General features: G+C 39.1%; 1 protein-coding gene across 1 annotated transcript; it reads right to left on the bottom strand.

Moving 5' to 3' along the window:
- Positions 1-715: 715 nt before the first annotated feature.
- DEFB127 (defensin beta 127) lies at positions 716-2,541 on the bottom strand. The gene is made up of 2 exons (XM_042930140.1): positions 2,493-2,541; positions 716-969 (listed from the first exon to the last, which is right to left on the bottom strand). Exons 1-2 carry the CDS (start codon positions 2,539-2,541, stop codon positions 716-718), a joined length of 303 nt encoding a protein of 100 aa, XP_042786074.1.
- Between the last annotated feature and the right edge of the window lie 9,110 nt (positions 2,542-11,651).

Raw genomic sequence — 11,651 nt, 5'->3', positions numbered from 1 at the left:
TCCAAAAGGATCCATTACTAGTGGTAACACGTAAAATAACAACAAAGGAATAACTAAAAACTTATGTCTTGGAGTTATGTATTTATTTCTGCCTCTACCTTATATAGTGAGCTCCATAGTAGTGGAGTTTTATTCATCTCTGTCTTCACAGCTCACTGCTTTTGCATAGGAACTAAATAAATTAGATTACCCCATAGTTTGTCTTTGGGAACCTATTCATCGACCAAACAACGTGCGTGTATATTCTTCTGAAACGTCCTGTTCCTTCCATTTGTTGATTTTGTTCTGTTCATGCAAATTGCCTTCTCACTAACACTTACCGGTTGAAATCATACACATTTTATAAGGCACCACTTTAATCTTAAATTCACTTGGCGATTTTCCCTGAATACCTTTCCCTCTCCTTTCCCTCTCCTGAATTCCATGACAACTTCCTTGAGTTTCTTGCTATAGTTTTTTTATGTGCTGGTTATATCCCCTTTCTAAGGGAGAGGTTCTGAGTTGTCCTTATCAGTTCATCACTTGGTGTATTGAGTGTTCGATCTCTGATTAAAGAACAAACAAGTCAGAAAACTGGCAATGAGCTTTATTAGAATCTACTGTAAGGTCTTTCTGGGGGGGGTGTCAAGGAATCAGAAGGAAGAAGATGTGGACCTCTTCAGCTTACTTTATTAGAATAGGTTGAGAAGTAAAGGAACAGAAAATTGTACTTGATTCAAGTAGAGTTTGCCTTGGGTCTTGAATAATTTTCTATGTTTATATCAAAATCTTGAGGGAAAGTCACTGCATATGTCCTTGGCTTTGGACGAGGTGGCTTTGTAATTTTTTTACGTGCTTCCAATTCCACGATATTGAGGCAACAGTATCTCCCATTCTCACATAGTACTTCACGTATTTCACTTATTTTGCATATTTTCCTGCAATATCCTCGTATATATTCACCCCAGCATCTCTTAAGTTGTTCAGTTACTGTGCATATAAAGAACAATAGGCCAATATCAGTGTTTGAGACTAAAAGGCAACTTTGGTCATGGGGAAGACAGAGGATGTTTGTAGGGATTAGGTGTATGGAAAACCTGCAGGCATATACTCATAATATCTTATGGAGGATGCTCCAAGAAGGTAAACCTCAGTGTTTATGTCTAACTGATCACTCATATTTATTTCCTCCTGGGTTTTGGGCTTCCATCCAACATCCAATGGACTCCCCCCAAAGCATCAGCTCTTGTTGGGAAAATAAAGGAACGGAAGCTTTGATTGCAGGGTATGGAACTATTACTCCATCTGGGAATCTCAGCACATCTGCCACTGTTTGGGTGCCGCAGGGCACCAATTCTCTACCACTGCCCCACCTGTAATGCCCAGAGAATAGTATTTGTTACTCTGTATTTATGTCTGAGTCAGACTGTGTTCTTGGGTTCATACTCCCTACCATGATCAAGAAAGACTGTCTTGTTGTCAGTCAGGTGTTCTTTTCCCTCAGTAATACTCCTCCCCGATTCTCAGCATTGCACATTTTTGCCAGTGCAGGTCTTCCTTTGACTTCTATGTCATCATAATAATCTTGAACTTGTTTTACTCCTCTCTGAGTCCTCATTCCTCTTCCACTTCTAGAGCGAGAGTTTCTCCAATGTTCAGTCCCAGACTTTGCTCACCTTGATATATAGCCTTTTCTTTAGTGAACCTAAATAATTTTAGTGATCTACAGAGTTAAGATGTTCAGATTTTGGCTTCTGGACTTATACAATCCCCTGAGATAGACCCCAGAAGATGAAGACTGAAAACAAAGATGCTGCCTCCAACCCCAGATTCCAGAATTCCTTTGATTCTTAGGAGTTTGAGGGGCTGGGGACGGACCACTTCTAATCCTATAGTAAGAGCCAAATATAAGAGATCTGCTTTTGAAAGAGGAAAGAAAATGAATTTTTACGTTCTTAGTATGGGCCAAGCCTTATGCTGGATGTTTTACAAATGTTATTTAATAAAGCCCCTATGATCCAGGTGTCATTATCTCCACAATGAGGGAACTGAAGCTCAGAGAGCCTTTACCATTTATCCAAAGTTGACCAGCCAGTAGATATTGAAGGCATATTTCTCACACCTGACTCCACAGTTTGTGCTTCTTCCACTATCCACACACTGTAGACTAAAATATATATTGGAGTGGAAGAAAATATGGCTAGGTGGCAGAGTAAAAACTGTATCCTAATAAATAGGAGCATTCCTAGATATGGTCTCACTCCTTTCTATAATGACACCTTCCCAGAGGAAATTATGGCCTCTTTTCAGCTCTGTCAATACTTTTTTTTTTTAAAGAACAGTACCACGGTAGAAGGCATCAGGGAGAGGGAATTTCTGGTGAGGTTGGGTAGACTTCAGCCATCCCAAGGGGGCCTATCTTCTCCTGCCATGACTTATAAAATTCCCTTGGTTCTTAGAAATACTCCATCCCATTGTTGATTTGGGTGAGCCCCTGGAAAGCTCTGGATTACCTGTGGACTTCTGGAACAGCAGAATTGCAATGATCAGGAGGAGCTTCATGGCCAGGCTTGCCACAGGAGGTGGCAGCCAAAGCTCTTTGTCCGGTGGGTTGCACACCATGTCACCTTCCTCAGAGACTTGGATTCTTACGCACCAGACTAGAACGGATGGCATGATACGAAGTGTGTTCCCAAACTTCTGAACTGTGGGCTTCGTACCATGTGGGCGGGCACAGGAAATTTGAGGTCACCCACTTTCCCCCCACGTGGAATTCAGAGACACGGCATGTTCTACTCCATCTTATCTGATGCTTTCTGTCGGCTGTAGACTACTGGTGAGAATAATCTGTGCTTTCTGTACTTTGGCTGTCTGCCCTGTTAGACCAAGGTAGACATGTGCTCACATCTAGTTATGAATAAAAGAATACACACAATGAAGCATTCTCCATTGGCAGCATTCAGCTAAGTGTAGCATCTTTGGGTGTTGTGTCTGTCACTTCAGTCTGTCCAAAAGGCAGCCCACTTTCATCCTCACATCCTGGATGTATTTAATGACTCACAGACAAGCAATATACAATGATAGAGGAATAATAGGATGACTACAATAAAATTTCATCTAGAAACAGCAGAAAGGGGGGAGAAGAGACAGAGGTAACACCGCAATAGAGCATTGTCCTGATGGACAATAGCAAGGGTTTCTCTCCTGCCAACATAGAGAATTCTTCGATTTGTATTTTTTCCGTTCTGTTCTCTGGGAAGATTCCCTTTGTCCATGGATCTCAGTGGCTCTCTCTTGGAGGAGGTTGGGGGAGACTTCTGGGGGATATGCTACTTTAGCAACACATTTCCTATTAGTGCAGGTATTGGAAATTATACGAATGATTTTGTTACCCAGGCTTTGATTTCTCTTGCGTTATAACTTGTTTGAAAGATAAGACTTTCCTTTGAATTGCTTTTAGTCATGTTCGTCTGTAAGATCAATCAATAAATAGTTTTGAATCATGGAAACTCATTTTAGATCCCAACCAGGGCACTGATATCGACAGAATAAGCTTCTGGAGATTATGCCATCTCTATGCTCATCCCTTAACTTAACAGTCTCTCACTCAGGCTCTGGCTGTAAGCATTCGATACGATAGCATCTGGACAGTGTAGATGAACTAATTGAGAGTGATCTCCATGAATTTATGGTAGTATCAACGTATGTGTTTGTGTGATGCCACCGGCAACACTGGTCTATCTAAATTCAGAAATGTACACAACATTAATTGCGTTAATGTAGGATTGTGGTGTCCAAGGAATTAAAGGACTAAAAGAAGAAGAACATAGGAGCCCTAGTTATTGGCTAGAGAGCTATTGAAGTAGATCACGGACTCTCTTCTGGTTAGAGACAGAAATATAAACAAAGTGGGGCTGATAAATTGATTTTTGAGTTTTCAAGATGAAGAGTTTATTTATGTTAACAAAATACATTGCTTGTGCAATGGAGAGAACATTCTGTATCTAATCTGCACTGTCTTTTTCACCAATTCCGTGATTAGAAAATTCACATTCTTTTGTCCCACAGGTAACATTAAGACTGCATCTTAGAAAAAGTGGTGTCTCCATACTCCCACTTCAATACTGTGTGTGTGCTTGCATGTGTGCATGTGTGTGTGTGCCCGCGTGTGCGTGTGTGCACGCGCGTATTTGTGTGTGTCTTTTCTGTCCCCTGCTGCCAGAGAGTCTATGAACATGATCTTCTAGATTGATTCCATAGAGAGTCTTCCTTTCGCAAGACTCCCTTAGGGCTAAAAAAGTACTTGTTCCCATATGCAAGATGGGATGAATAAAGAACATGATGTTTCTTAGGAAAAGTACAACATTTTAATGTACTTCTTATAAAAAGACATGAGTGTAATATATTTCTGGATAACTCACCTATCATGCTCTGTCGAGTCGAAGAGTTAGGAGAGTAAATTATTTGATTATTTAAATGGGTCAGGCAGGGAGGTTGTGTTTGTTTGCAAGAGTTAAAAAGTTTTTCTTTTTATGTCAATTAAAAATAGACTTGAAAAATAGTTTTCTTGTATAGCGTGTGCATTATTAACAAGAATCAGGAAATAAACACCAAACACAAGAAAGGAAATAGCCAGTGGCATTACTACTGTCTAAAGAAAACATCTGAAAACATGCATACCATTTATAATTTTTTCCTTAATTGAACAAAAATACCTTTATTGTTTAATCCAGATATCACCTTATGGGGTTTTCCCGATTAACAGGAAAGATGTGATAAAACTGTTTCAGACTTACATCAATTGCATGGCTTTTGAAAGCCTAGGATTCTTCAAATCTCTGCGGGTTCCAGATGTTTACATTCTTAGGATACACCGGCTTTCAGAATTCTCTATCTTCATTTGCTAATTCTTACTTGCACCATACCCATCCTCCCCGATGCAAAACTCTTCGTTAATTCCCAACAAAGTAAAACCACACGTAAAACCACACGTACTAAGCACTTTGGAATTTATCAGAAGGTATATAAGAGTTTGGGAGGGAGGGCTGCTGAGAAGGTGATTACTTGGCAGTAACACAAGCAACTTTCAAAAGGACTGGAAGACATCATTGATTTTTTTTTTTTAATTTTTAAAAAATTAAATCCAAGTTAGTTAACATATAGTGCAATAATAAGTTCAGGAATAGAATTTAGTGATTCATCACTTACATATAACACCCAGTGCCCAGGGCACTAACAAGTGCCCTCCTTAATTAATACCCCTCACTTGTTTAGCCCTTCCCTCCACCAAACACCCTGCCAGCAACTCTCAGTTTGTGCGCTGTATTTAAGAGTCTCTTATGGTTTGTCTCCCTCTCCGTTTTTATATTATTTTTGCTTCCCTTCCCTTATGTTCATCTGTTTTGTGTCTTAAATCCACATATGAGTGAAGTCCTACGATACTTGTCTTTCTTTGATTGACTTACTTTGCTTAGCATAATACACACTCTAGTTCCATCCACATTGTTGCAAGTGGCAAGATTTCATTCTTTTTTGATTGCTGAGTAATATTCCATAGTGTGTGTGTGTGTGTGTGTGTGTGTGTGTATCACATCTTTTTTTATGAATATAATTTATTGTCAAATTATTTACCACATCTTCTTTATCCATTCACCCATCGATGGACATTTGGGCTCTTTCCATACTTTGGCTGTTGTTGATAGTGCTGCTATAAACATGGGGGTGCATGTGTCCCTTCGAAACAGCACACCTGTATCCCGTATCCTTTGGATAAATGCCTAGTAGTGCAATTGCTGGGTCGTAGGGTCGTTCTATTTTTAGTTTTTTGAGGAACCTCCGTACTCTTTTCCAGAGTGGCTGCACCAGTTTGCATTCCCACCAGCAGTGCAAAAGAGATCCTCTTTCTCCACATCCTTGCCAACATCTGTTGTTGCCTGAGTTGTTAATGTCAACATTTGTTATTTCTTGTCTTCCTGATGACAGCCTTTCCAACAAGTGTGAGGTTATATCTCATTGTGGTTTTGATTTGTAGTTCCCTGATGATTAATAATCTTGAGCATCTTCATGGGTCTGTTGGCCATTTGGATGTCTTCTTTGGAAAAATGTCTATTTAATTCCCCTCCCTATTTTAAAATTAGATTGTGTTTCTGTCATTGAGTCGTATGCATTATTTATATATTTTGGATCTTAACCCCTTTTCTGATATATGGTTTGCAGATATTTTCTTCCATTCTGTAGGTTGCCTTTTTCATTTTGTTGATAGTTTCTTCTGCTGTGCAGAACCTTTTAAGTTTGATATAATCCCACTTGTTAATTTTTGTTTTTGTTCCTTGTTCTTTTGGTGTCCTATTTAAAAAATCACTGCTAAGAACAATGTCATTTATATGATAGTCTACAAATTGCAAACCAATCTATAGAGAATTTGTAGAAATCCAGCCTACCTGAAGGTGTATTGCGTGTGCCAGTCTCAGCCTATCAGTTACTGGTGTTGTGGTTGGACGAGCCCTTGTGGTTATGATTGCAAGGTGCCCTTCAGCAATAACCATCAGGAAACTTTGAAAAAATAAAGTCTCATTACTTATAGAGCATGGAAATTACATAGCACACCTGAGGCTGCATAGCAAAGTCTTGGATAGAAAGAGAGTGCACACAGGGTTCTGGGGTTCTGCTTTTATTGGAGCCTAGGGTATTATGGTCTAACTAGGTGAATTTAAAACATAAGAGCAGGAATTTAAAGCATGGGGAGAGAAAAAACTAGTGTCCCAACTGGTTAGTTTTCAAATTCAACCAAAATCTCTGAAATAAAGGAAACTCATTGAAGGGGGGGTGGCTCTTTTTCTAGCTCTGTGGCTGGCAATGTGTTTATTAGAGATAGCCTTTGTTGAATTGGCTGCCTCTTTGAAGTGGATGCCTCAGCAATCAAAGCTTAACTCAGGCACTTGCATTACAAAACAAACAAACAAAAAACCACAAAACAACTGCCTGGGCTTAGCACAGCAGCAGAGTGGGAAGGATATCAGTTTGGACACAGTGGAGGGGAATTTTACCAGAATCACCTAGGGTGATACTGCACAGGGCTAAGCTGTCCAGCGTTGGGGGCATTGGGTGGAAAGCAGTGAGTTAGTGCCCAGTTACCCTAGTTGTATGGGTTGTGGCTGGAGAAACTTGTTTCTCTTCAGAAGAACCCAGAGTACTGAGAAAAGAACCCCATGCCGGAGGTGAGGTTGGGGGGAGAGACACGGAAGAAAGCAAATAAGAATATTAAAACGCTATAGAGAGCAGCTTCTGCTAGGAAGTCTGCCTACAAACCTCTGGGAGTATCCCACTGGAGACTCTCCTGGTCCGCCCGCACCCGTGTGCACCCAGTGCTAAGCCCACAACCCCCCTTCCGACCCCCCACAGCCAGATCTTTGTGTGGCTCATGGGAGCCACAGCAATTCCTACCCAGGTCTTTGGGCAAGGAGAAGCCACAAACTGGAGCAGCAGTGCCACCTTCTGGAATCTAAAGGGAGGTTTCCAGCAGCTACACTGGTGAGTTATAACAAGAGAAAACAATAAAAGCTTAAAAATCCTGTCACAAGATGGAACAAGAAGAGTGGTGCTGGTTTACCCGTACACAACCTAGGAAACACCAGGTAAACTGACACCAAGGAGGAATCCCACATGGGAAGACAACCAGTAGAGATTTAAGGGCGTTTCTGCTGCTTCACATGTGAAAGCAACGGTGCAAAAATGTAGGAACGTGAAGAATCAAATAGGCCATCACCATAAGATATCCATAATTCTCCAACAGCTGAGTCCAAAGTTAGAGAATACTGCAATTGAGTTGATAAAGAATTCAAAATAGCTGTTTTGAAGACACTTAATGAGCTAAAGAAAACTTAGTAAGACAGTTCAATGATCTCAGGGGAAAAAAAATACAGGAACAAGATGAACTCTTTGTCAAAGAGGTAGACCCTAAAAAAGACCCAAATAGAAATTCTGGAGCTAAAGAATTCAATGAATTAAGTGAGGAATATAACAGAGAACATCTTTTTGAGAAGAGAGCAGGTGGAAGATATTATAAGTGACTTAGGGGATAGGAATTTTGAACACAGAAGAGAACAAAGAAAAAAGAATAAAGTGAAGAAGGCTTACACATTCTATGGGACTGAATCAAAGGGGAAATGTTGGAATAATCGGGAATCTAGAGAGAGAAGAGAGGGAGAAGGGGACAGAAATCTTATTTAAAGAAATAGTAGTTGAAAACTGCCCAACCTGGGGAAAGACTTAGACATCCAAATTCACAAAGCTAATAAATAGATTGCCCTATTATCTCAAGGCCAAAAGACCTCCAAAACATAATATAATAAAACTATTCAAAATCAAAGATACAAAGAAAATCCCAAAAGGCATCCAGTAAGTGAAGAGTGTAACCTACAAAGGAAACCCCATTAGGCTGTCAGCAGATTTCTCAGCAGAATCCCTAAGGGGACAGTGGAGTGACATACGCGAAGTGATGAAAGGTTTAAAATCACCTGCCAAGAATATCTGGCAAAATTGTCCTTCAGATATGAGGTGGAAATAAAGACTTCCCCAGGCAAACAAAAGGTGAGGAAGTTCTTCACCACCAGACCTGCCTTGCAAGAAGTGCTGCTGATAGGAGTTCTCCAAACTGAAATGAAAAGATGCTAATCCAGCAACACGACAACATATGACAGTACTCAGCCCACTGCTAAAGCTGGAAAATGTTAGTCAGATATAGAAAACTCTTAATTTTATAATAGGGTGGTATATGAACCACTTAAGTATAAAGGTTAAAGAAAAAGAGTGTTAAAAATAACTATAGTTACTATAATTTGCTAATGAATTCACAGCATGAAAGGTACATTGTGACATCAAAAATATAAAAGGGGAGGATAAAAAGGGAGGAGACTTTATAGGTGAATGCAGATTAAGTTCCTACCATCATAAAATGGACTGTTTTATCTATGAGAGGTTTTATGGAAGCCTCAAGAAAACCACCAAGCAAACATCTAAAGTAGGTTCATAAAGGATAAAAAAAAGGAGGGAGAAGGGGGAGAACAGACCACACCACCAGGGCAAATCAGCAACTTACAAAAGTAGTTAGAAACAGAGGGGAAAAAAGGAGCAATGGAAATACAAGACAACCAGAAAGCAATCAATAAGATGGCAGTAGTAAGTTCTTGCATATCAATGATCACTCTAAAGATAAATGGTTTTAATTACCCAATCAAAAGGCACAAAATAGCTAGAGGTTTATAAAAAACCAGACCCAACTGTATGCTGCCTCCCAGAGACCCACTTCAGCTTTAAGAACACATGTATGCTCAAAGTGAGGGGATGGAAGACATTTCATGCAAGCGGAAACCAAAAGAAAATGGGGGCATAGGCTGTTGGCCAAAACTGGTAGTAAGAGACATAGAAGGTCATTATATAATGGTAAAGGTGTCAGTACATCAAGAAGATATAATAATTATAAATATATATACAACCAACGTTGGAGGACCTAAATGTATTAAGCAAATATTAACATGTCAGAAGGGAGAAATAGACAAGATTATGACAACAGGGCACTTCAGTACCCCATTTTCAGCAATGGATAGGTCATTGAGAGAGAAAATCAGTTTAAAAAATTTGGAATTGAACCATGCTTTAGACTGAATGGACCTAATAGACATCCTACAAAAAAGTAAATTAAAATGGATCAATTAGGTAAATGTAGGAGCTAAAACCATAAAACCTTTAGAAGAAAACACAGGTGTAAATCCTCATGACCTTAAGTTAGGCAATAATTTCTTAGACATGACACCAAGAGCAAAAAAGATAAATGGAACTTCATCAAAATTAAAAACTGTTATATTGTAAAAGACACGATCAATAAAATGAAAAAGAAACCCAGAGAATGGAGGAAATATATGTCTAACATATCAAATCATATATGTAACATGGGCAGTATAGCTCAAGAGATGGGGAATTTCATTAAAAAAATTTTTTTTAATGTTTATTTATTTTTGACACAGAGAGAGAGAGATGGAGTGTGAGCAGGGGTGGGGCAGAGAGAGAGGGAGACACAGAATCCAAAGCAGGCACCAGGCTCTGAGCTGTCAGCACAGAGCCTGATGCAGGGCTCGAACCCATGAATGGTAAGATCATGACCTGAGCCCAAGTTGGGCACTTAACCGACTGAGCCACCCAGGCGCTCCAAGAGATGGGGAATTTCAGACTGGAGCTAGGAACTACAAAAAGAAACCAAATGCAAATACTATGTTTATATATGAAGGTAGCAGCAATTTGGTGGTCAGTTCCCATGTAGTGAAGTGATGGGTTATTGAGCTACGGGGGATCCTTAAGGACAAAGATAAAAAGAATATGAAGATTATCATGCTGAATGATGGAGAAAGCATATATTCATGAAAATGTAATATCTAGGAATTGTGGAAAAACGGAATGATTGGTGTGGTCTGTGTCAGGTAACATTTGAAGCCTTATATCACGTTTTAGGAGTGATCTTCAAACTTTTTTGAATTTTGAGGGTGTGGTTTTCCTAACACTATTTAAAATGGAAAAATAAAGTATTTCATCATAAATGTATATAATAAAAAGATATGATTACTGGTGTATTATAAAAATTGACATGTAAAAATTACAATTTAGTTTTTCAATTCAATCTGAATAGATAATAATGGCAATTATTCATTTAATAAATATGAAAAGCTTTTTAGAAAAGCAATTAGAAACATTACATCGTTTTTTTCTCTTTAAATTTTTATTCCACCAGTTTAAGTGTTTATTCCACCCTCCCCACAAAATTAAATCTTAATGTAATATATTTTTATGTTTAAAAGTCTATTATTGATCGTTCTATCATATTTGCCTGTAACAAAAGATGGATATATATTGTGATTTATTGTAAAATCTCCATGAACATAAAGCTCTAAATGTTTAACAACATATTCAAGATGGAGCCATCATTGCAATATTTGGAACAAAATTGATTAAAGATGCATAAATGTATTGTCAAACATGACAAATAATTATCAACCAAAAATAACTTTTTTGTTTTACTGTAAATGCATCTTGTTAGTAAATAGATTGTGCTTTCTTTCTACTAATTTTATTTTTTAATTTTTTTAACGTTTATTTATTATTGAGAGACAGAGAGACACAGAGCATGAGCAGGGGAGTAGAGAGAGAGGGAGACACAGAATCTGAAGTAGGCTCCAGGCTCTGAGCTGTCAGCACAGAGCTGACATGGGGCTCGAACTCACAAACTGCGAGATCATGACTTGAGCCCAAGTCGGCCGCCCAACCAACTGAGCCACCCAGGCACCCCTCTTTCTTTAAAAAAAAATTTTTTTTTAATGTTTTTGTTTTTGTTTTGTTTTGTTTTTACTTATTTTTGAGACAGAGAGAGACAGAGTATTAGCAGGGGAAAGGCAGAGAGAGAGGGAGACACAGAATCCGAAGCAGGCTCCAGGCTCTGAGCTGTCAGCACAGAGCCCAGTGTGGGGCTCAAACTCATGGACTATGAGATCATGACCTGAGCCAAAGTCGCTGCTTAACCGACTGAGCCACCCAGGAATCCCATCCCCTCTTTCTACTAGTTTAGATAAATACTACTTTTTACTGGAACGAGGTGAAAGTCAGCATCAACTTTTTTCCCCAGTTTT

This window comes from Panthera leo, chromosome A3, assembly GCF_018350215.1.
Source record: "Panthera leo isolate Ple1 chromosome A3, P.leo_Ple1_pat1.1, whole genome shotgun sequence".
NCBI classification, from domain to species: domain Eukaryota; kingdom Metazoa; phylum Chordata; class Mammalia; order Carnivora; family Felidae; genus Panthera; species Panthera leo.
This window is presented reverse-complemented; position numbering and strand designations above follow the sequence as displayed.

Excerpts from the sequence above, each read along its gene's own strand:
- DEFB127 (XM_042930140.1), bottom strand. The coding sequence starts at position 2,541 with ATGAAGCTCCTCCTGATCATTGCAATTCTGCTGTTCCAGAAGTCCACA. Across the intron at positions 970-2,492 it reads GCTGTTCCAGAAGTCCACAG|TAACTGAACAACTTAAGAGA; the intron begins GTAATCCAGAGC and ends TTATATGCACAG.